Genomic DNA, 25,829 nt, shown 5'->3' with positions numbered 1-25,829 from the left:
GTTGATACCCCCAGACTTTTGGTCATGGGGGATTTCAACCTGCCGTCTACCGGTGAGGCGTCTGGGATGGCTCGGGAGTTTATGGCTTCCATGACAGCCATGGACCTGACACAATTAATTCATGGCCCCACTCACGTGGGAGGACACACTCTGGACTTGGTTTTTATCTCTGGTCAGTGGCTGAGTGGTCTGGATATAGGGGATATAGTTATTGAACCCCTGTCATGGTCAGACCATTCTCTCCTGAGACTGGACCTTTTGACCGCTGCACCCCACTGCAGGGAGGCGGAACCGACCAGGTGGTTCCGCCCCAGGCGCCTGATGGATCCTGATAGGTTCCAGAGGGAGCTTGGGCCAGTTCCTGAAACTCTGGCTCATGACTCGGCTGAAGATCTGGTGGCTGCCTGGGATAGGACGGCCGCCGGTGCTCTGGACCGAGTCGTGCCTTTGAGGCCTCTGACCCGACGCCGAACCTGCCCAGCCCCTTGGTTTTCCGAGGAGCTGAGGGAGATGAAGCGCCGGAAAAGACGCCTAGAGAGTGGTTGGAGGGCTAGTCGCTCCGAATCCGACCGAACACTAGTTAGGTCTCATATTAAGACCTATCTAGTGGCGATAAAAGCGGCAAAGCGTAACCACTTTTCCGCTCTTATTGCATCGGCAGATAACCGCCCAGCCGCCTTGTTTAGGGTGACTCGCTCCCTCCTACATCAGGGAGCGCGGGAAGACCCCTTGCAAGGGCAGGCTGAGGATTTTGCACAGTATCTGCACGATAAAATCGCTCAGATTCGGGAAGGCTTGGACTCTGACTGGGTAGACCCTGGCGGGGTGACTGAGGCTGGTTTTGAGAATGTTATCTGGGATGAGTTCGACCCTGTGATTCCTGAGGACGTGGACAGGATCCTGGGGAGGTTAAACGCAACCACATGTTTATTGGACCCGTGCCCCTCCTGGCTGGTACTGGCCACCCGGGAGGTAACACGAGGCTGGCTCCAGAGGATTATAAATGCTTCTCTGAGAGAGGGTTTCTTGCCTCCCGCCTTGAAAGAGGCGGTGGTGAGGCCCCTCCTCAAGAAGCCTTCTCTGGACCCGGCCGTTTTAGCAAACTACCGTCCGGTCTCCAACCTTCGCTTTGTTGCGAAGGTTGTGGAGAGTGTGGTTGCGCGACAACTCCCACAGTTCCTGGATGAAACCGTCTATCTAGATCCGTGCCAGTCCGGCTTCAGGCCTGGGTACAGCACGGAGACGGCATTGGTCGCATTGGTGGATGATCTCTGGAGGGCCCGGGACAGGGGTTGTTCCTCTGTTCTGGTCCTGTTAGACCTCTCAGCGGCTTTTGATACCATCGACCATGGTATCATGCTGCGCCGGCTGGAGGGATTGGGGGTGGGAGGCACCGTGCTGCGGTGGTTCTCCTCCTATCTCTCTGACCGGTCGCAGTCTGTGTTGGCAGGGGGGCAGAGGTCAACCTCGAGGCGCCTTGCTTGCGGGGTGCCGCAAGGGTCGGTCCTCTCGCCGCTCCTGTTCAACATTTATGTGAAGCCGCTGGGTGAGATCATCCGTGGTTTTGGGGTGCGATGCCATCTGTACGCTGATGACACTCAGCTGTACATTTCCACCCCAGACCACCTCAATGATGCCCTCGAAGTGATGTCCCAGTGTCTGGAGGCCGTGCGGGTCTGGATGGGGAGGAACAGGCTTCGGCTCAATCATTCCAAGACCGAGTGGCTGTGGATGCCGGCGTCCCGGTATAGCCAGCTGGTGCCATCGCTGGCTATTGGGGGCGAGTCACTGACCCCCCGCAACTTGGGCGTCCTCCTGGACACACGGCTGTCTTTAGAAGAGCATATGACGGCCGTGGCCAGGGGGGCTTTTTATCAGGTTCGCCTGATATGCCAGTTGCGCCCCTTTCTGGATCGGGACTCCTTGTGCACAGTCACTCATGCCTTGGTTACGTCACGCCTGGACTACTGTAACGCTCTCTACATGGGGCTCCCCCTGAGGAGCACCCGGAGGCTCCAGCTGGTGCAGAATGCGGCCGCGCGGGTGATTATGGGAGCGACGTGGCGCTCCCACGTAACACCTCTCCTGCGCGAGCTGCATTGGCTCCCGGTGGTCTTCCGGGTGCGCTTTAAGATGTTGGTTCTCATCTTTAAAGCGCTCCATGGCTTAGGGCCAGGGTATTTGCGAGACCGCCTGCTGCTACCGATAACCTCCCACCGGCCAATACGCTCTCACAGAGAGGGCCTCCTCGGGGTGCCATCGGTCAGGCAATGTCGGCTGGCGGCCCCCAGGGGGCGAGCCTTCTCTGTGGGGGCACCCGCCCTGTGGAATGAGCTGCCTCCTGGAATACAATTGATCCCGGACCTCCGGACCTTCCGTAAAGCCCTGAAGACGTTTTTATTTCATCAAGCCGGCCTAGCCTAAATGGTTTTAATTGGGATTTTAAATTTTATGGATTTGGGGTTTTAAATTGGGTAGCCAGTGATTTAATTCTTTTAATTATCTTAACTTTTGCATTTGTATGTTTTTTAATTTTGGCTGTTCACCGCCCTGAGTCCCTTCCGGGAGAAGGGCGGTATACAAAATAAATAAATAAATAAATAAATAAATAAATAAATAAATAAATAAATAAATAAATAAATAAAAACAAATAGTGTGGTAGAATGTGTATCTGGAGAATCAGTGGATAGGAGTTTTGACAACACAGATTTTTCCAAGGCAGGCAGTAAACCTCATCAGAAAGAGACCTACATTAAGAAACTGCAGCAGTCCTGAGCCAGATGGAGTATGTGGGAGGAGATTCAGGGTATCCACACCCTAGAATTTCTCAAGATATATTTAGTAGGTTAGAAGGTTATAGCTTAGTTTGACAAGATTCTGTCCATTATGTGCAAACAATAAAGGATTGGACTAGATTGGTTTTATATGTCATCTTTGGGCTTGGGACTGACAAATAGAGTATAAAACAGAAATAGGAATATAGTAAATAAAAAAAAGAAAAAATATATCAAGGGGTGTCTTCTCCCTTCATCACAAGTATAAATAATTTTAGTACATATCACCTTCTCTTAAAATGCAACAAACAATCCCTTATTCCTATATCCCATCTCTTATCTGTAAACAAATCTATAAAGCCCCATCAATTTAGTCCTGATGTTAGCAAAAGTCCATTAAGGATTACCAGAGATAAAATACATATCTATTTTAACTTTGATTAAATCAATTTACTATATATTCCTTCTCCATTTATAATCTTCAGAAAATTCTTCAGAATTTTCTTCAGAAAATTTCTTCAGAAAATTCTTCAAAATTTATTAAAGAGAGTTTAATAAGTCTTCAGAGACTTATTAAAGTCTCTTTTATAAATCTAACGTAGGGAATCATATAGAACACTCTCTTAGTGTATTATTTTTATATCCCTTTTAATTATTAAGACATCAGTTGGTTTCTTTTATATGTCCAGTAGAACTTCTTTTTCTATGTTATTCTTGTAGTTTGTCATTTTGAAACACACTTTCAAATCAGTCTTAATTTTATCAGATAGAACTTGTTCCTCTTCCATGTCATTTCAACACTAATTATCTATAAAGGCAGAAACTATTAAAATTAACTTCCGGGTCCATTGTTCAAAAATATCCTTTAGTATGTCCAATATTAAAATATTTTGCTTCATTCTGTAATTGTACTCTAAATTGAGTTTGAATGTTGTTTTCCTTTAATTATAATCCTTACCTCTAATTCTCTCTAGTGTCCAATTTTTAAAGAGTTATTGTATTCTTTTTTTTTTAATCAAAAAAGCATTTTCTTACAGGAAGGATTTTTTTTTATAAATTATAATATATAATTACAGGAAGGATTTTTTTTATAATTCCAAAATCATATTTCAAATTTATCTGGCTCCTTGGTTTGTTTGTAATTTTCTAACATCAAAGCTTACGTTTATTCCTTTTTTTAAAAAAAAATATAATTAAATTTATAGTTAAAATTTCTTTTGCTAACGATTGAAGGAAACTCACCTGATGCTGTAAAACCTTTCTATCCCAAGGTTCCTAGTAGCAAAATAGCAATTAACAAGCAGTTTTTATGTAATTAGAAAAGGAAGTGTCATTTCAAAGGTGTTGCTGAAGTTTTAGCAAGATGGCTGTCTCCATGTTTCCCAGACCTTTAAACCTAGTGAAGACTATACTTTGACAGACTCGTCACAAGGAGTTGCTGTCTGGAACATTTGTGGGTGATCTCAAGTCCTTTCCTTGTCTAGAGAGAAATTATCAAAAAGGTAGTCTATCCACCAGCTCTTCAATCCACTGCAGTCGTTGGCTCCATTCTTCATCTTTCAGCAGTCTGCCATTTCTTCCCTAGAAGTCCAACAGAATTAATAGGGTACAAATTTATTACAAAAAACAAAGATAAAGCTTAAGACAGATTAGTGTTGCTATTTTATCTCAGCCAGAGTGAGTTGCCTGGGCTATAAATTTAATTATTTAATGATATTACTATTATAACCCACTAGATTATCTGCTAAATGTCAAACCACAGCTTGCATCTGGCTCTAGCTACTTTGATCAACTTCCTCTTGAAACTTAACCACATGTAACCATATAGAAACTTTTCTTTTGTAACTACTTGTTTCTAGTGCTTGCTAACTATTTACTTAAAACATTTATTAATATTAAACTGGGTTTAAATTCTTTTACAGTATCAATCCAATAGCCATGTTAATGTTCTAACTTCATTAATGGCTTCCTTTATTCTATGCAGCTTTATGGAAAAACATTTCTTTGCAATTGGGTGAAAAGATAATTGTATGCCCCTACATCTCTTTGCTGATCTCTGTTTAACTTATTACTGCATTCTTAAATCATTCATACACTATTTTACTCCATCATAGGTTAATCTTACCTCTAAATAAAACTATAGGTATTGTTTACAGATCTGCAGAGTTACTGGCCCTGACTCCAGAGAGGAACTGTGTAGCCTCATCCTTCTGACTTTCCCACATAAATCTCCCTATTTGTTGCTCAGGTATGCCTATGCTTAAAAGAATGATTCTACATATTTTGAGTGAAAGCTGCTTTTATACAAATACCGTATTTTTCAGAGTATAAGACACACTTTTTTCCCCCATAAAAAGAGGGTGAAAATTTAGGTGCATCTTATACACTCACACCCTTAACTATTCTGCCTCAGTGCTGTGTCCATTGCAGTCTTCCAGCTCTTCCAGAATGTAAAATGAGGTTTCCCCTTCAATTATAGAGGAAAGGAAATTTTAATTACTGTGGATGCCCCGCCCCTCCGCCACCATCACCACCCCTGGAAAATGGGGCGTGCAGAGGCGGCAATAGGCTATGGCAATCCCTGCAGCCTGAAACAGATGATCTTTGGGAGGCCAATCCAACCAACAATCAGCTGCTTGTACTAATCAGGCTGTGCTGAAGCTGAAATTGAACCAGGCTGTTTGCTGCAAGGAGGCAAATTGCTGGGAGGCAGAGGCAGATTTTTTTTTATTATTATTATTATTTGGTGCTAATCAGGCTGTGATGAAAATGAAAATGAAACAGGTTGTTTTCTGTTTGCTGCAAGGAGGCAAATTGCTGGGAGGCAGAGGCAGATTTTGTTTTCTTGTTTTCCTCCCCAAAAAAGGTAAGTGTGTTTTATAGTCCGGAGCGTCTTATACTCCAAAAAATACAGTAAATAAGCCTTTAACAGCCTGAGTAAAATTGAGAAAACAAAAACTGCTCCTGTCATTTTGAATATCTCAGTTCAGCAATCTTGTGGCAAAACATCCACAGTAATTAAAATTTCCTTTCCTCTATAATTGAAGGGGAAACCTCATTTTACATTCTGGAAGAGCTGGAAGACTGCAATGGACACAGCATTGAGGCAGATTAGTTAAGGGTGTGAGTTAACTAGCTAGACCTTGATCTTGGGTTATGTTCCTATGTTTCAGATAGAGAATAAAACCATCTCAACCTATTTAAAGGTTTACATTACATTTTAATGTATTTCCTCTCACCTGCCTTTGATTTTCTGTAATTATGATTAGAAGAAATGGGATTTTTGGAAAAACAAGATTTGGAAGCCACGTGTAACCCTGAGGCTTCCTGTTTCTTCCTTGCTTTTATACCGTACAGCCAGCAGTTGTGGATGGACTGCCTGTGGTGTCTCAGTGATCACAGTACATTTTTGCTTTTCTTGTTTACCTTCCAGTTTCTCTCTTTGAACTACTTGAAGATCTCTTATTTCCCCTCTTTCTGGATTACCCCAACCTCAGTGTCATTCTTTGGAAATGCTCCTGTTCAGTTTTGCTGGAAGAGAAGGCATACAAGAATCATTCTTTTATTCTCTATCTTTCTCAGTATGTCTTTAGTTTGCCAGGCTATGGAAGGAAGGTAGAATGAAGTTAAAGCAGTGAAGTCCCTAGACTAGTAGACTAGCCACAGGAATTGGTGCCTAGGCAAACTATGAAATCAGTCCCTCAGACCCACAAAAATTTTTATTTGATTGTATCGCCCAGTTCTTTAGTATCTTACTTAAAACCCATCTCATCTCATGGATGGACCACATCTGAATTAACCTCCTCCTGATCCTAGTGATCCTAATTAAGAAGCCCGATTCTCTACTTTTGCAGCAAGCTCAGTACTGGGAAGATAATTGTTTCCCTATTGCTGTAGGCAGAATTGTTAACAAAATCTTGATAATAGGATAATTTTCCTTCACCTCATTTTCCCCAAGGACAAAGCAAGACTAAACTTTCCCCAAAGAATTCTGAGTATGATAGTGATGTCTGCATGAACAAAAACAGATGTGTCTGCGGAGATAACAGGAAGTATATACAAGTTATATGTGAAGATAAGGTTATGTGACAAATTGGAAAGAGAATTGTGTTATGGTTCACCCATCTGTTTGTGCAGTTCTGCAACAACCAACAAAGGAGTATAAAAAAGCAACAGTGCTCTTTGGGTAGGAAAAACAGTGCAAAATACAGTTTGAATCTTTTTTGACTATTTAGGAAAATAAATGGAAAATAATTTTCTTCTGTTAAAATATATTCTTATGTCAAGATGATATGGTTCCACATATCATTTACATGACATGTAAACATAACATTTTGTGAAATAGAAATTAATCTAAGAATTATAATTTATAAGTCTTTTGTTCATGTCTTTTGTTATTTGTGAACCAGTCAATTGTGAGTTACTCAACTATGGTTAAAGAGCATTGAATAAACCCAATCACAGTGTGGTTTTCAGAGCAACCTCTTTTTGTAATATTTTGCCTCAGAAGCCAAAAAGGAATAAAGTAGGAATATATGAAAGAAAATGAAAGAAAATACTTCTTATACGCATTTCCAAAGTCTGGCAAACAGTTCCTCAAAATGCAAGGGTTATACAATCTTCCAAGTTCAACTATACACTTTTTCTGCAAAATCAAGTAGCTCTTGATTATATTGTACAGCTGACAATTAAAATGATTTGGTATTGGTATAAAATATGGATATTCCTATATTGCCGCTATTGTATATCTGATAATATTTTTGGATTTACAATATAATTTTTTCTTAAATTGCCTACAAAGCCTAGATTTATGTATGCCCTTCTCCTATAAAGAGGAAGTATTTTGTCTCCCAACCTGATGTGAGACAGTTCCTTTCAGCCTCAATCTGCATGGGCAACATCTTGAGAGCATCAGATTAAGGAAGCCTGTAATTTTATTTAAATCAAAGGCTACCTCCCTTATAACCAATGACGATAAAACAGGTTTCTAAAACCCTAATAGCAATAGCAGTAGCACTTAGATTTATATACCGCTTCACAGTGCTTTGCAGCCCTCTCTAAGCGGTTTACAGAGTCAGCATATTGCCCCCAACAATCTGGATCCTCATTTTATCCACCTCAGAAGAATGGAAGGCTGAGTCAACCTTAAGCTTGGTGAGATTTGATCTGCCACTGCTGGCAGCCGGTGAGCAGCAGAGGTAGCCTGCAGTACTGCACTCGCCATCACACCACTGCGCCATCAGAGCTCTTAACACTAATACAAGTTTAGTGATTGGAGGCAAAATAATATTGCAAATTAAGCTCATTAGTTAAGTGAGCATAACTTACTGAAATTAGGGATGTTTGTTATAGAGTCTAGTGTACACTGCAACTAGATTCACACATTGTGTCAATTCATGTTAACTATGGTTTAACAGAATAAACCATAATCAACTGGGTTCATATAACATATCACCTCCCACATTATTGGATTTATTTAAGTTATTGAAAATTTATTTTGGAGAGCCTTTGAGAGGATGAGTTGTCACCATTAATTGTGTGATTCTTTGTTTCATGACTGCTTATATATAATTGTGTTAATGTTTGAATATTTTATATGCATTCCATGGATTTTACTGTAATTTGTATGGAATTATGGATAGATTATAATTTTATATATTTTTCTGGTTTTTAAAAACTTTTATTTTAGCTTTAGAATGAAAAGTTTCTTCTCATTTTCTTTTATTTGTGACCAAATTGGGTTTTAGAAAAGAAGAAATCTACTTTCATATTTTCTTACTTCCTATTCCTATATCCTTGAATTTTCCTCCCTGCTATTCCATTGTTATTCAAAAGTATCTGCAATGTTACTGGATCTTTCCCCTGCCTACGCTGAAGAGATTAAGTTTCTCAGATGGAACTCATCTAAAATTGACCGTTTCCTAATTGCAAGTATATATTGTTTAATATGCTTATCTATACTCCTTAAGACTTTTGTTCAGTACTTATATCTCAAGAAGTACTACCCAATTCTGTTTTTAATCACCGTCCATAGCACAGCCTCTTGAATATTAACCAGAAAGGTCTTTCAATCATTGTTTCTATGAGTTCTTCTCCTTTGTGTATTGTCCTATTGATTTAAAGTTTATCGATGTATCAAAAAAAAGTATAAAACCTTTGCAGTGTACTGTAGGGAGGGACTATGTGGCACAGTAGTTCTTAAACTTGGATAATTGCCCAAGTGAACAATTTGGACATAACCTGGAGGTAATGAAAAAAAAATGTAATTGCTTGTGAGTCAAGGATCCAGTTTGGAACCAAGACATTTATGTAAACCAACAGAGACTGACTACAATGTCAGTCTCCCAACAACTGCTTAAAGTGAATATTTCAAAGACTTAAGCCATTAAATCAGTAATAATTCCATGGTTAAAGTATAGTGTTGCTATCATCTAGTAGTCATCTCAATTTTTGTAGCTCATATCTGGTTTAAATGAGAGCATCTGTCTGATTTCACGTAACACAATCTTATTAGTTCAAGATCTAGAGGCTGAAACTGCAAAACTTACTAAGCTTGGTTAATTTAATCCTAGTTATGGTTTATGATTTAGCAAATCCAGAAAAATAATTTAAGAACCAAAAGAATTAAAGTATGTCATGTGAACTTAGCCATGTGTCCAACTCCATTAAGGTAAGGTTCCCCTTGCACATATATGCTAGTTGTTCCCAACTCTAGGGGCAGTGCTCATCTCTGATTCAAAGCCGAAGAGCCAGCACTGTTCGAAGATGTCTCCGTGATCATGTGACCGGCATGACTAAACGCCAAAGGCGCATGGAATGCTGTTACCTTCCCACCAAAGGTGGTCCCTATTTTTCTACTTGCATTTTTTACGTGCTTTAGGTTGGCAGAAGCTGGGACAAATAATGGGAGCTCACCCCATTACGCAGCACTAGGTATTCGAACCACTGAACTGCCAACCTTTTGATCGACAAGCTCAGCGTCTTAGCCACTGAGCCACCCGCGTCCCCTATTCAACTCCATTATTTAGTCCATTAATCCAAATTAAAATATCCCTGATAAACAGGTACAGAATCTCTGCTTGAACACCTCCAGCACAATGATCCCATCCTCCCTCTGGTTCCTTCATGCAACCAGTCTTCCAGTCTTAATCCTGTATTAGCGCCATGTTGGAAGAGCCAGTCTGGTATGGTTAAGGCATTGGGCTGGGAGACTGCAAGTTCTGATCCCAGCCAGCTGGGCAGCTTTGAGCCAGACTCTCTCCCTCAGCCCCAGAAAGAAGACAAGGGCAAACCACTTTGGGAACCTTGCCAAGAAAACTGCAGAGACTTGTCTAGGCTCGGAGTTAAAACTGACTCGAAGGCACAAATACACAAAATGTTTCCATTAAAATGTTCCCATTAATTTTGCGGTCTGACATCTCTCATCTGTTTGTCACTGCATTGTTAAGCTTCCTGACAATATTTTGGCATTCAAGCCAAGTCAGTTCCTTTTCCCCTTTGGAATAAGTGAAGATTTCAGCTTCACAGCTACCGCTCTCTCTTTGAGGGAGAATGTCCTAGCTGCAAAGAATGCTTTTAAGTTAGGAAATCTAGAACGGGTCAGATGTTATTAGCTGAGGCGAAGTAACAGAAGCCAACCGCTGCGTGGGCGGAGGGGGGGGGGAGTTCAGGTTGACCGGCCACGCCCCCTTCTCGGGCCACGCCCCCTGGAGGCGGACCGCGGAAAGGGGCGCGATGGATGAAGGGGCGCTGCTCCCCCGAGAAGCGCATTCGGGAGAGGAAGACTCTGCGAATCCCTCGCGGCTCCGTCGCGGGCGCTTAGTCCAGAGGAGGAAATGGAAGCGAAGGCAACTGAACGGCAGTTTCTCGCAGCCCCTGGTGAGTCGGGCAGGGCAGGTCAGGGCGTCTTTTGCCCGCAGTAAAGATGGTGGTGTTTCCTGTTTTCGCTGTTGCGGGAAAGGGATTCCCTCGATTCTGGTCGCTCTTTGCCCGGCGGCTTCTGGCTGTCCCGATTCTCCCTCATTGCCGCGTCTGCCGGAGCCCTCCGGTCTCTTCCTTCCCCGAGCCGCTTCTTCTTTTCCCGGCGCGTTGTGCGGTGATGCTTGCAAAAGCCCAGCTCGGGTTTTCCCCCAGACCAGCGCAGAGTTTTTGACGAGCGGGGAAAAGATCTGTCTTTTGGATGAAAACACGAGTGGAAAAGCATGCGGGGATTCGGGGCGAGAGGAAAGGCGCTTCTGAAGCGCTGAAGTTGCCCCAAGTGCCTTTTAATGCTTGGGTTTCTCTCGCCCTATAAAAGCGAACCTTCGGAAATCTAGTATGGACTCTCCTGGACCGAATTGCTTTTTGCGTTTTCTTTATTCAGGGGTCCCCCTAAACGTTACCCCTCGGCTCTCGGGATGGGGTTTATTGGAAGAGGCTCCCTGCTCTGCGTTTTCCTTCTGAAGCCCGTCTCGGCGCTTGATCACGTTGCGCTGTCCACTTGTCCCTCGTTTTAGCCCCGAGCCGGCTTCTCTCCAACACCCCCGAGCCATTGGAAACTGCCACTCGTTTGTCCACCTCACCCACTCCCACTGGCAACAGGACGCCGGGGTCTCAGAGACCCCTTTCCCTGTCGCCAGATCCGTCTAGTTGATCAGGGATTGAACCCTGGGTTTTCTGCTTGTAAAATATTTGCTCCCTCGCGTTATTATTATGGTAAAATGCCCTAACGTCGGCTTAAAAAGATAGTTACAATTTAAATGACATAACGGTACATTCCTTAAAATAGTCCAAGGGCTGTTGACAGATTAAATATCTGTCTCAACCTGCGCTCACCGTATGGTTCATACAATCCAAGCTATCCTCTTGACGCTATTGCTTGAGACTGAAATGTGATGGTTTTCAGTTTAGAGGAAATCCTTGCCAATTTCGTTGTTTTATGAAGCTATTGCTATATAAATAATAAATATATTGCTTTATTTCTGTCTTGTTGGAGACAGGAAGGAAAATTGGTGAAAGTAACATGACTCTCGCTGAACCTTACCTTTTCCCCCCTCTTGGGATAGGGAAGTTTATAAATCTGTGTGTTAAGTTATCATGATGTAATGTCACTGATTTACAATCACAGGGTAGCAAAAACCAGAAACTATCTTAAGAAACAGAAGAAGAAATGGATGTTGATTACATGCAAATTCATGAAATGTCCATATTAAAACATATAAAAATGCTATATGCAGATATCTAGAAATAAGTTCATAAGATTTCCCAAGCCTATACAGGTAGTCCTTGGCTTATTACCACAATAGAGCCCCAAATGTTTGTTTCTAAGCAAGGCAATTGTTGTTTTGGTCCATTTAATGACCTTTTTTGCCACAGTTGCAAAACACTGCAATTGTTAAGTGAATCATATGGTCATTCAGCAAATATGGCTCCCCCCATTGACTTTGCTTAACCAGCCAGCTGGGAAGGTTACAAAAGGTGATGACATGATCCTTGTCATAAATACATGCTAGTCGCCAAGGATCCCCAGTTTGATCATGTGCCCATGGGGATGCTGCAATGGTCATAAGTGTGAAAAACAGCCATAAGTCACTTTTTCAATGCTCTTATAACTTTGAATGTTCACTAAACAAATGATTGTACGTGTATGATTTGTTATAAAAAGAAAAGAAAAGTACATCACTATGAGAAGGGGGGGAAAGGGGTGGGTGGGTTCTATAGAAATTTCTGCAACAATTTTTGCAGCAGAGTATTGACACAAAATGAAAAATATAATGGCCAAAGTTCTATGTAAGATGATTTAATAGTACTACATTGACCACAGTTATTAATTCTCTAATAAGATCTTGCTAAAATTGGCAGTTCTTTGAAAGTGGTGGGAGTTTAAGCTGCTTTGGAACAGGTGGAACAGGTTATTACTGAGGCTGATTGCTGAAACATGACATACCAGTATTAAAAAGGAATTAAATTGTTTGCCAGTTCACTTCCGTTCAGTTCAAATTTTAGTATGGTCTACAAAAGGAGTGGCTCCAGACAAAGGTAATTCTGAATGTGTATAGTTTTAGTGGTGATGCTAATTGTTTTGTTTTGTTTTATTTTACATTGAACGTTTGTTTCACTTGAACTATGAACATGTTTTAAAATATCTTGAAAGTACTGTTTAAGAAAACAGGGATAGAAATAAGTATCTTTGAAATAAATAGTAACTACCATGTTGGAATTAGACTTTTCAGAAGTTAAAATTAAAAAAATTAAAATTATCTGGCATAAAGATGAGTGTTTATAATTCTCTGCAGAAAGCCTTCATTTGCTACCTTCTCCAAGCTAATGCAGCTAATTTAGCATTGTGCTGCTTACTAAGCAATCTTAAGTACAGTAGTACTTAAAAGTTTGTGAATTTTGAATTTTCAATATTTCTACATCAATATAACTTAAAACATCTGCTCTCCACATAAGTCCTAAAACTAGATAAAGAGAAGGCAAGAATACATTTTTCCATTTAATTATAGAGGAAAATGAGCCAAAGCTGTCAACCCATTCACCCTTGCTGCAGTCCTCATTTATTCCCTCTGTATGATCCTCTTTCAGCTGATCACTCACTTTTGTATTCAGGACATATCACCCATTCATTGTTGGCCCTCTTCCTTCTTGTTTTGCCATACACACAACACAAATAATTACTTCCCACTATAGTCTTTTTTGTTTCTCTTGATATACCAAGCTCTTATTGTCGTATAACAAGGTAGAGATGCATGCATTTATGCTGTCTTTGTTTCTTTAAACAGTTTATTTTAACTTTCTGTGAATATTTGCATATCTTAAAATTATTCAACTTATCTATTTTATTTAACTTATGGCATGTCATACATGGATTAGCAATATATATTAACATTTCACCTAGATTAATAAACACAATAAAATATAAATGTTAAAAAGATCTAAGTTCAAATACCAATACTTAGGCCATTTAACCATTGAAGTGCAGCATTGTTTATATTTTTTAAAAAATCAAATACTAGACTGGTATATGCCCTCAGCCAGTTGCTTACAGCCAGTTACAATGTGATCTACAGTTTGACATGGGACCCTGCAGTCACAGTGAGGGGAAGATACTATGCCCCATTTATATAGTGAGTCCCAGCAGAGGTGTGAGGTGTAAATCCTGTTCAGGATTGTGCACTGCTGACATGGTATTTCATAGCTTGGCACCTTTTTTGTGGGGTCATTTATATGTCTTCCTATGTGGGCGTTCAGTGACCCATTTGGCTTTTCATTGGGAATCGATGTTAAAGTTCTCCGACAGATGTTGTGCCAGTGCCTGTAGGGGCTTCCTGGATTTGAGTCTTCTGGTTGATAAATGAGGAAGGTCAGCATGCATTGGTAAGAGTGAGTTGTTCATAATTTTTCTGGTTCTCTCACAAGTGCATTTTGCCTTTGTAAAGCTGGCAGTGCTATTTGGCTCACAACAGGAAGCCAGCTAGTCAGAGTGGTTTTAATACATCCGCTGATAATCCTCATAGTGTTGAGTCTGGCATCTAACTTATTAGTATGGCAGCTATTAAACCACATAGGGGCACAGTATGACAAATCCTAATACTGATGACCTCAGGGCGGCAGCTGAAGCTCCCATTAATTCCACATAATTTCTGGAGTATGTTGTTCCAAGTATTGGTTTTTACCACTGTATTCCCTACGTGTATCTTGTAGGAGAGAGTCCATTACTCCAAGGTACTTTGGATGGGGATCATAGGGGAGTAAGTTGTTGTTTAAGTAGACCTTCGGAGCTTCATATGCTAGTTTATTATTAAGGTGGAAGCACATGATTACTATTTTGCTGATGCTAGGAGTGAGCCTCCAATCAGTGAAGAATTTTCCCAAGATTTTAAGATCTTTGGACAGGAGGCTGTCAGCCACCTCCATGTGCTTTTCTTGTACTCGGTCAAATCATCAGCATATCCAAATTTGTGCTCCCTTATCGCTAGCATATCTGATATATTAAAAGATGAATAGTGTAGGTACCACTACAGATCCTTGTGTGAGACAGTTGTTTAATCTTCTTACCTTATTTATATTGTCCTGCATTATTATCTGAAATAACCTATTACTCAGCATGTTATTAATTAGTTGATAGAGATTTTTGCAGGGGATAATATGGCACAGTTTATATAACAACCCATCCTTCTTGTGTCGTCTACAAACACAGCTCTGGTTTTGAGATCTTGGAATCCTGTTTCAATAGAGCCTGTTAACACCTGGTCTACATAGCTCCATCTTGTCAGATGCCAACTTGTTCCACGGGCAGATGTTCATCTATTATGGGATCTGTCCTGTTTATAATTAATTTTTCCAGGAGTTTGCAGCAAGAGCTCAAAAGTGCGATTGGGTAGTAGCTTTCAACACTGTCTTGAGGTTTGACAGGTTTTAGAAGTTATATTATTTTAGCTTTTTTGAATTCTGGTGGGAGGCAGCCATTGGAAACGACATCTGAGAGGAATTTACCAACAGGATACAACAAATTCATTTTTATTGCTCTATTTTTTGCAATTGTTCTCTCCATTTTCCCTGTCAAACAGAACTATTTTAGCTTTCAGTTCAGATTCATACTCTCATTATTATTATTTCTAACAACACTACAAACCTTCTAGCTGTCTGTCTATCATCTGTCTACCAATTATTTATCAAATTTATATGGCCACCCATCTCACAAAAAGTGACTTTATGCATAATAAATGTAATAAAACAACTAAGGGAATATCAACCATCCTTGTCTCACTGTTCAATGTTAAACCACTGCTAAAGATGCAATTTATTCCCATCAAAATCTTTGCATTCGACAACCAACGTTCTGGTCAGTGGTGGGTTCCTCCCGGTTCCTCCCGGTTCTGCCGAGCCAGTAGCAGTGACAATATTACGTCACTGAACCGGTTCTGCCCCCCCCTGTCCCCCTCCACCCCCCATGTTATTCTTACCTTTTATTTGGCCCCACCCCCAATCTATTGCTGCCTCCTGAGTCCCAGCTGATGGGCTATAAGGAAAAACTGTTTAAACTCTTGCAGTGGGGCTTCAAAGGGCCGCCTTACAGCTGATCAGTGGTAAAAGGCAGTTTGGTAGTAGACCGGTGCCTCCAAAAACAAATGAGTAGATTGGTGCCTGCAAAAAGAAATGGGTAGACCAGTACAGCTCTGCAAGCAGTTAAAAGCCTGGTAGACCAGTACATCTGCTATATCCTAAAGAATTGTTACATGACCATCAAGCCACGCCCACAAAATAAGCCATGCCCACAGAACCGGTAGTAAAAAATTTTAGAACCCACTCCTGGTTCAGGTCCATACTTGCACAATATATTCCATAACTTAAGCCTGCTAACTACTATGTATTTTCTCTAAATCATGCAATAAAATTTAATTTTTCTTTCTTTCTGATACTCATATGTGGTATTTCTCAGTGATGTACTAGAGAACAAAGATGTGTTCCGCACCTCCTTTCCTTATATACTGAAGGCACATTGCATTTCATTTGTTGAACCCTTTCAATCAGAATTCTGCCAAACACTTTCCTAGGCACATTTAAAGGAATAATTCCTCAGTAGTTTTGTGTTCATATTTGTTATGTTTTTTCTTGTGTAATAACATCGCACTTCCAATCATCAGGCATAGATGTAGCCATACATTAAACAAGTTGTACAGAATCATGTCCAGATTCTGGTGTTTATCCAGTGTCACATCTGTATTTATATTTATATTCTATAAATATGTCCAAGTTTATCATTTTTAACATTTACAAAGTATTTATTTCCTTTTCATAAATTATTTTCTTGGACACTAATTTTTAATAGTATTTATTTCAGCTCCACTTTTTAACATTTTATTTCCATATAGATTTCCAAAGTACACTTTCCAGAATGCCATTAATTCAATTTAATCCCATATAATTTCATCACTTTTGTGTTTAAATCTAGTCCCTCTTTACGCCCATTTAGCTTTTTTCACTTGCTTCACAAAATTTTTTTATTGCCATCAAAATTTTCAACATTTTCTCAGCCTCTGTAAATCTTAGCAATTCCTTGCTTTCTTTGACAACATTCTTTACAGCTATCTTGTTTATTGACACATTTTTCAATATCTTTCTCTCAACTTCAATGTTTGATGCAGTCATTTCCTGTGTGATTTTTTTCCCCTTGTTGACAGTCTCTCTCACTTCATTCCACTGTTTCATACTTCCTGTTCATGGAACTCTGCAGCCACCTGTGCCATTTGCAAAAATCATCATTTTTACTTGATTCTAGCTTCCAGGACATCTGTCATAATCTACTTTCCATTCAATTAGTAGACTTTATCTTTCTAATATCTTTACATTCTGATCTCATACTTTCACTTCCTGACCAGAGGTTGAACTGGAAGACTACAAGGTCCCTTCCAACTCTGTTGTTATTCTATTCTATTCTATTCTATTCTATTCTATTCTATTCTATTCTATTCTATTCTATTCTATTCTATTCACACTTTTATTCTTTTTCATTAGTTTTCGTTCATGCCCATTTTTTTCTCAAGATCCACTCTTAACCAATCCAGCCCCTCCTCCAAATTTTTAATCTCATATACAGATCCTCTTATCATTCTTGTATCCTTTACTAATTATCTCAGTCTTTTGTGGTAAGCAATTGTATCAACCATGCTCTTAAATTATATTCCTTCATGTATGCATGAATAAGCTGCATGTTTGAAACACATACTTAAGACAGACTTCCTTCTAAGTAAATACTGTATGAATTATCACTATTGCATTTTTATCTTGTCTTGGGTCTTTGAAGGATCCAGTCTCTTTTTTGGTGCTTTCTAATCTCATTCCCACTACCGATTTGTTTCGCCTAGCAAAATAGGTTTTCCCCTGAATTACACTTATTCTAAAAGTTGTTTCATTTTTCTCAAAACATTTTCCATTTTCACCAGTCCCTGACATGTATCATGCAGCTATTAACAAACAACAGATTCCTGCTTTCCTACACAACCATAACAATTTAGATAATGTCAGTTCATATATTCTGACATACATTTTAGTTCCTTTGTTCATAACTAAACTATTCCTTCACTTAACTCTATTCCACAAGATGAATCGCCTTCATCTATGGTAAATCTGTTGCCTCCGTGTCTCTCTCTTAAGGACACAGAAGATACCTGTTTTCTCTGTTTCATTTGAGTCATTAAGCATGCCCTTTAGCATTTACTCTTTCTACATTCTAGGTCACAAATCTTCTATTTAACACAATCATCAACAAAGAGATCCGTTGATATGATTTCTGATGCCCACCATTGCTTTGGTCATCAGGATTTCCTCTTAGTAATTTTTTTTTTAAAAAATCAGCTTTAGTTGCACCTGCACTACTTGCATTATTCCCTATTAACAGTAAAAAAATCTTACCAGTCAGTTCTGGCACATTTGACCAAAGTGACACAAGTGCAACCAAAGCCTAGAATAGAATAGAATAACAGAGTTGGAAAGGAGCTTGGAGATCTTCTAGTCCAACCCCCTGCCCAGGCAGGAAACCCTACACCACTTCAGACAAAGGGTTATCCAATGTCTTCTTAAAAATTTCCAGTGTTGGAGCATTCACAACTTCTGCAGGCAAGTTGTTCCACTTATTTGTACCTAGTTGTACCCTTAGTATGTTCATGTTTTCCAGGCCAGCTAGGATATCTAGAGACTGCCTTACAAGCCAACATACTGTTATTTGTATCCCACCAGCTGGGAGGTTTGCATAGTGTGCCAACACTCAAGATAGTAGGTATTGTGAAATCAGATTGGATTAATATAATTGGCACTCATGGGTATTTTGGCTATTTGAAACATGTTACTATAACATTGTTACTATTGGAGGGGGGCTTATAATAGGAAATATATTTCCTTTGAGAGTTTGGTAAGCTTTAGTATGAAGAAGAGTGAGGCAGCTGGAACATCTGAGAATTAGTAAAACAATCCTCCCCTCCTTTTTTTTTTTTTTTTTTGTGCCTGCTGCAATCAGCTAAATGCTTTTAGAGGTAGCAAGGACATGAAGGATTGGGTGGTAAATAACACTGATGACCCTGAGATTTAACAGTCTGACTACAGTACTTCGCCTCCGTTCCCAGGCGAGGTCATCACTCTTGTGCTTTCTGCATTTGTCAATGGCAGCTAGAAAATTAAGGAGGAATCAACAACCATTTAGGGCAAACCCATCTTGTCTAGTGCTCTTTTGCTGCTTTATACAATGAATTGTAAGCCATGTTGCAAATGTTGGCATAAGCAAAACTAACAGGGAGATCAGGAATGTTTATTTTAAAAAAGGAAAAGCCAGTTTAGCATACTGATTTCTTTACTCTTTAAAATGCAGCCTCTATAATTTTTCACGCTTCAGTTACAAATTACTCCTTTCATTAAGCAAACATAGAGATTTGCAACAAAGTGTAGCAGCGCAGAGTACTTCTGAAGGCACCCTGTTCCAGAATCCCAAATTCACTTTCTTCCTTTCCCCAATCTCTCAATTCTCAATTTTTCCCTTGAATAGGTGGCATTTTAATTAAACATGTTCAGTCTTTGTTTGGCTGTTTTGCTCTTTCCTTCCTTTTCTTTTTTTGCCTCCTACTTCCTTCCTCCCCAAACTTTTTCATCTTAAGCAAACCATGATATTTCTTAGGCTTACTACTACTTGGTTCTTTCTTGTATAAGAATGATAACAGGTGTGGATATGACTATTTTGACTACATAAGGATCCACATTCAGAGACTCAGTTAATCTTATATACAGATACCAATTTAACAATCTAGTACCTCCTAGCCCAGTGATGGCTAACCTTTTTTTCCTCGGATGCCAAAAGCGCACACGCATGCATGATAGCACATACGCATGTGCCCACACCCATAATGCAATGCCCCCCCCAAACGCCCTGCCCCCTGCACATGCGTGTGCAACTCCCCCATGTTTCCCCACCCCCCTGTGCAGGTACATGCGACACCCCCCCCAGCACTCCCCTACCCCCTGCAAATGCATGCACGACACACACACCCCGCGCCCTGTTTTGGGCATAGCAGGCATCCCTGAAGCCTCCGGAGGCCGGAAGTGGCCCTTTTCCGGACTTCCAGTAGGCCCGTTTTTCGCCCTCCCAGCGCCTCCGAGCGAGCCCTGTACCTACCTGGCATCCAAAACGGGCCGCATGGAGACTCCTGGGAGCGGTGGGGCGGAATGGGCATGTGTGCGTGTCTTCCGCATGCGTGGCAGAGACCCAAAAATCAGCTGGCTGGCAGGAGGCGCATGCACATGCACAGTGGAGCTGACCTAGGGCGACGGCTCGCGTGCCCGCAGAAATGGCTCCACATGCCACCTGTGGCACGTATGCCATAGGTTCTCCATCATGGTCCTAGCCCAGTGGTGGGTTCCTCCCGGTTCAGCCAAGTTCGGCTGAGCCGGTAGCAGTGACAATATGACGTCACCGAACCAGTTCTCTTTGTTCGGGAGCTGGGCCCTTCCGCCCCCGTCCCCCCGTTATTCTTACCTTTTCTATTTACTGCCTCCTGAGTCCCAGCTGATCAGTTTGAAGGAAAAAAACTGTTTAAACTCTTGCCACGGGGCTTCAAAGGGCCGCCCTACAGCTGATCAGTGTTAAAAGGCAGTGTGGTGGTAGACCAGTGCGATTGAAAAACAAATGTGTAGACTGGTGCGCTCCAAAACAAATAGGTAGACCGGTGCCTCCAAAAACAAGTGGGTAGACCGGTACAGCTCTGCAAGCAGTTAAAAGCCTGGTAGACCAGTATCTCTGCTAAATCCTAAAGAATTGTCACATGACCATCAAACCACGCCCACAAAATAAGCCACGCCCACAGAACCAGCAGTAAAAATTTTTAGAACCCACCTCTATCCTAGCCAATATAATCAGTAGCAAGACTACTAAAAGTGACTTTTCAGAAGTATTGAAAAATACTGAATAAGACCAGATCATATTTTATTATTGCAATCCAAAAATCTATGTAAGCATCAGGTTTTCCAATCTCAGGTGGTGAATACAGAATTTGGCATTTGCATTTTCTATATTTCCCTGTATATTTAAAGTTTATCCAGGATTTTAAGTGTGTTTTTTTCTCTTCAGTAGTGTATTCTAATATTCAGAAAACTGACTAACTCTCAAAAGTTTGAAAGACTAGGAAATGCTTTCCCATTGGGGAAAGTAAGTTAAGATGAAAGCTTAATTTGGGAATTCCTGCTGGAAATAGGTCAGAGTGGTGGATAATTTCTTACGCAGTCAATGAAAGATTTCAGGTCACTTTTCTCCCCTAAAGAAATTCCGTTGATCCACTAATTCTGAGGCATCTTTCGAATACCACAAGATTCTAGCAAGAAGAGTTCAAAAACCTGAAGTAGTGGCAGTTTAGCATTGGAGTCTATGCCTTTTTTTAACTTCAAGAAACCATTTTTCCCTTCATCCAAAGGTCAGTTCCTTTGAAGTTAAACCTAGCCTTTTCAAAGACTAACCAATATGAATTTATTCTGAATTCCTTGAATATGTACTTACAAATGTTAAGAACAAAACAAATCTGAGTGAGAAAGAAAGGTATTTTACCTCATAAATTTGCTACTTGTAGAAGGGTATCTAGGATCCATGTCTTCTTTTGATTGCTTCATGATGCATCAATCACAAATATCAAATGTATGTAATAATATATAAAGGCATGAAAACCCTCTGTTAATAAACCCCTTTTGCTTTGTTTGAAGTAATTTGTATTTGGGAGGGAGATGAAAAACCAACATTGCAAAAGTATTGAGTCTTTCTCAAATTCAGGGACTGGGTTCTTTCCAGCTCCATGCCAATTGGGTGCCTGAATTTCATAGGCAATAACAAAGTTTTTTCTTCAGCTTCCCCATGTGAAGCTGAAAGACTGTGCTTAGGTAGCAGTGTCTTCAGTACCTGGCCTGAAGCAATAATATCACTTCTGCTGATGTGTTAAGGTTCTCAGCATCCCTGTATAACAGGGATCTCCAAACTTGGCAACTTTAAGACTTGTGGACTTTAACCACAAGTCTTAAAGTTCTAAGAATTCTAAGACCACAAATCTTAAAGTTGCTAAGTTTGGAGACCTCTTCTGTATAAGAAGGAATTATTGGGGTGTTGAGTTTCTCCAATAAATTAATAGAAGGGGAAGCAGCTGGCCAGAAATTAATATATAGGGGTTTTCTTTATTTTCCAGATTTCCTGGAGCGTACTTGTTGCTGCATCTAATCTGGCTCAAAGTCAACAAGAGTCTCGGTGTTCAAGTGAAGACTTGAAATTATATATGCTTCTTTGGATCCATTCCAGCATTTTAACTACCTTAAATTATCTCCTCTCCTCTGTCTCTCTTTGTAGGAAATTATTGATCTCACTGAAGAAGACATAGTTGTGCGAACAACAGCGTGCAATGACTTGGAGATAATTGATCTTACAGAGCCTGAGGAGGTCATGATCAACTCCCTCCAGAACCATAGCTGCTTTGCCTGGGACCTGAAGCCGTCAACTTCAGTCTGTCCTGAGCCCATCTGTTCTTCTAATGTTCTTACTGTTGTTGATGCTGAGAGCAAATGTACTGTGCCAGTGGCCATGTGGGTTCAGGACCGTGAGCGATCTTCCCCCAAAGTAGGTGTAGGAAAACTAGACTACCTTCCAAGTAACAGCTTCTTTTGCCATTCCAACTACAGTGAGGAATCTGAAGGCAGCAGTCACACCACTTACAACAGTGATTTGGGCTCTTTGGGAAGCCCTCAGCTGGAATCTGATATTTTCTCTTTCTCATCAGGCAACGACGGTACTGAACGCCCCACACCCTTGGACAGTGTAGAGCCTCCCCAGGCTTGCTCATCTGAAAAAAAACCCAACTTGCAGTTCTATCCCCGGCATCAGAGACCATCCCCAAGCCTCTGCTACTCTTCTTTGAACACTGCTAGATCTGTAGCAGAAGCTGATCGGCCTTTGCACCAGGCAAACAAGCCACGGCATGCCATGGAATCAAATGTTCAGGAACAATCCAAGCGGACTGATATCAAGGTCTGGTTGAAAACACTACAGTATTGTCATGGAATCCCTGTACATCATCCCCTTCTTCAAAATGTGGTGGAAAAGGAGTCAAGAAAGGTAATTTGCAGGAGATAAGCATATCCCAAGCAGGACTTTGAAGTCCACATCAATCTGGATTTTAGAGTCAGAATAGCAGCGAGATACATTGGCTCCACAACTCAAATATGCTTGCTTTAGATTGCATAATTTGTTTGCAGAAAGCTATCAGGTTGTCCAGATCAAATGAATTGATAGGACTACATTCCCTATCAAATAAAACAAAACATGAGAAAAGTCATACTTTTTCATCAAAAAGTCAGTGCCACTGTAAGTAGATACTGACATGGTAGGAAAAACAGCCATTTTGGGAGGCAAGTTGTTTGTTATAAACATTATTGGGTGTAAATGTAGTAGGTGATTTTATGTACACACAGATCTGTTCTGCTGAATTTGCAGATCATAATATTTAGTCTACCTTTCTATCCAAAGCCAATGGTAGCATCAAAGCTGTTTGCACAGCTAATCTTTTCTTCCAGGTGCATTACATTTACCTCATTAATAAGGCATAAGCTTTTTAGTCCAAAAACAGTAGAATAAAGTTTTGCCATATGACAGATGGAATGGATCAAATTGGGACTTTCAGCAGACAAGACCAGACATTTGGGCATTATGGTATAATTCCATAGTTCAAGGTTTTGTTAATAACAATTATGAACATTAAAACCTCTTCTCCCAAATACAGCTGATAAAAGCAGAGTTCTTCTCTGATCTTGTTCAGATATCATCTAAGCCAAAATATGATTTACTTGGTTTTGGCTCAGTATGTTATGGAAATTCAGCCAACTGTATTAATTCAGTAAATTGCAAAGAAATAATTTATGGATTCGCACAATGTGCAAATATATCAAATCTCAACTATCAGGTGGTGCCTTGTTACAGTCTGGTTTAACTATTTGGTATTGTGTTATAAAAACTTAATAACAATCTCACCTCCTCTGGGAGGCACAAAATTCATATTAAAGTACAGATAGAAACATGTTCTAATTCATGTCATCCTAGCAGTGTATGTTTCTTGCTGAATCTTCTTCCTTAATCGAGTTGTCAAACAGAATCTCCGGCTTGGTTACTAAAAGGTGGACGGCATCACATCAAAGAGGATAAGGCTGAGACCAAGCTGATTGTAATAGCCAACATCAAATGAGGCTCGAACCCAATAAGGCTGTATGCGTGTTCAATCTAATGCACCCGGCATGATAAACCAGAACTGAGATGTCTAATGTGGTACCTGCGGGCATCTCCTTTAGTTCTTGTCAGAACCACTATACTACTCCACTCATTAATTTCATAAAGACTGTTGAAAAAGCAAGTACCAGCCTGTTTTTAAGAGTCCTTGGAGTCCATATAGACCTCTTAAAAAATAAAAATGGTGAATGGTTGTAATCCACAGCTTTGTTGATAAATATATCTAGTACTCTGAAAAAGATCAAATGAAAGTGATAATGAGTATCTTGGAGACAGCAGCATCTGCACAAGCTACAATGATATTAAAATAATACATGTGAGATAACATAATTATGCAAATAGAATGATTATACAGTGACATCGTGATGTTTAAAGAAAGTACAAGAGTCATGTCATTTGTTTGATGATACCATCATGCAGGTACAGTCATTTCTTCTCCATCCCTATCTTCCAGCCATAGGTACCTATAGGGTGCATCAATGAATCATATAGAGGTGGGCTGCTGGGGGTTCACGGGTTTGGGAGAACGTCCAGCTAAGATTCTGTGCAGTTTGGAGAACCCCCAAATCCCACTCCTGGCTGGCCCCTCCCCTCCCCGGGGTCCCCACGTGGCCTGTTTTGGATGCAGGTAAGTGCAGGGCACATATGGAGGCTCGTGGAGGGTGAAAAATGGGCCTACCGGAAATTCGGGAAGTTTGTTTCCAGCCTCCAGAGCCTGGGGAGGCTGTTTTTGCCCTCCTGGAGGCTCGAGAAAAGCCTCCGGAGTCAGGGGGGGAGGGCAAAAACACCCCCCGCATGGTGCAGGAAGCTGACTAGGCCACTCCCACCATGGCCATGCCCACCCAACAACCAGGCAAAGAACCCCTTGCTAAAAATTTTGAAGCCCATTCCTGGAATCATATCACCAGCCAGCTAATGGATATTGTATGATACTGGTTATACCACTATAGCAACCTTCTGAAAATGGACAATTCCACCCCCCCAATATTATGTGTGTGGGGGGTGACCTATAATGTGTGTCTGCTACTCTAAAAGAGGTTAGGGATCACTGAACCACAGCAAACATTTTCTAATCATCTCTTTTATGGTAAAAATAGTGCTTAATATCCCAGAACTTTCAGTTTAGTGAAGAGGTTCAGTGTAAGACCAAACACACATGTTTTGCAAGGTTTGAATTGGAACGTTTTTCTTTTTCAACTAAAACTGAAAGAAATATTCTAACCAATGTCCATAATTTGTATGTAATAATCAAAATTATTTTTAAAAATGGGCAATCTTAACAATAAAATTATCTGAAATTTTTCACCCCATATAATTACTATCAGATACTATATGCATGTTGATCTTCCTTTATGCACAGGACAAAAGATTAAAAACCCAACCTATTCCATTCCGGAGATTAAACATGGTGTCCAGCACAATTGAAGAGAATTTTTTCCAGGGAACCTTGGATTTCCTTATGGACTATGTATCCTCTAAATACTACCCACCAAAAGATGTCACAACCTATGTGGTCAGGCAGATTCTGCTGAGCCCAGAGCATCAAGAGGGGCAACAGGAGATACAGAAGGATGCTTATATGTTGTTGATGAAAATCCAGGCGTAAGTGTTCTCCCATTCCTCCAGTTATTTGGTAGGATTTTGCATCAGGCCATTACTCCCTTCTTAGCTTTGGGTTATGGTATCAGTTAAGATCATAACTGATATGGCAAAGCTTTGTTCCCATGGCAGAGGTTTTCTTTGATATTATTTCTACATGTCATAAGTGCCAGAGCTCAAAA

The 25,829-nt window shown here is 40.6% G+C and overlaps 1 protein-coding gene across 1 annotated transcript in view; it reads left to right on the top strand.

Annotated features, from left to right (window-relative positions):
• The first annotated feature begins 10,547 nt into the window (after positions 1-10,547).
• The window catches only part of SIMC1 (SUMO interacting motifs containing 1), a 28,280-nt gene continuing 12,998 nt past the window's right edge, over positions 10,548-25,829 (top strand). The window contains exons 1-3 of the mRNA XM_070937175.1: positions 10,548-10,652; positions 22,123-22,884; positions 25,409-25,650. Coding sequence (XP_070793276.1) covers positions 22,216-22,884; positions 25,409-25,650 — 911 coding nt within the window. The 5' untranslated portion in view covers positions 10,548-10,652; positions 22,123-22,215. The remainder of the gene's footprint in view (positions 10,653-22,122; positions 22,885-25,408; positions 25,651-25,829) is intronic.

Source organism: Pituophis catenifer, unplaced genomic scaffold (assembly GCF_029215685.1).
Source record: "Pituophis catenifer annectens isolate HBS135680 unplaced genomic scaffold, rPitCat1.0.hap2 SCAF_2, whole genome shotgun sequence".
Lineage (NCBI taxonomy): Eukaryota > Metazoa > Chordata > Lepidosauria > Squamata > Colubridae > Pituophis > Pituophis catenifer.
This window is presented reverse-complemented; position numbering and strand designations above follow the sequence as displayed.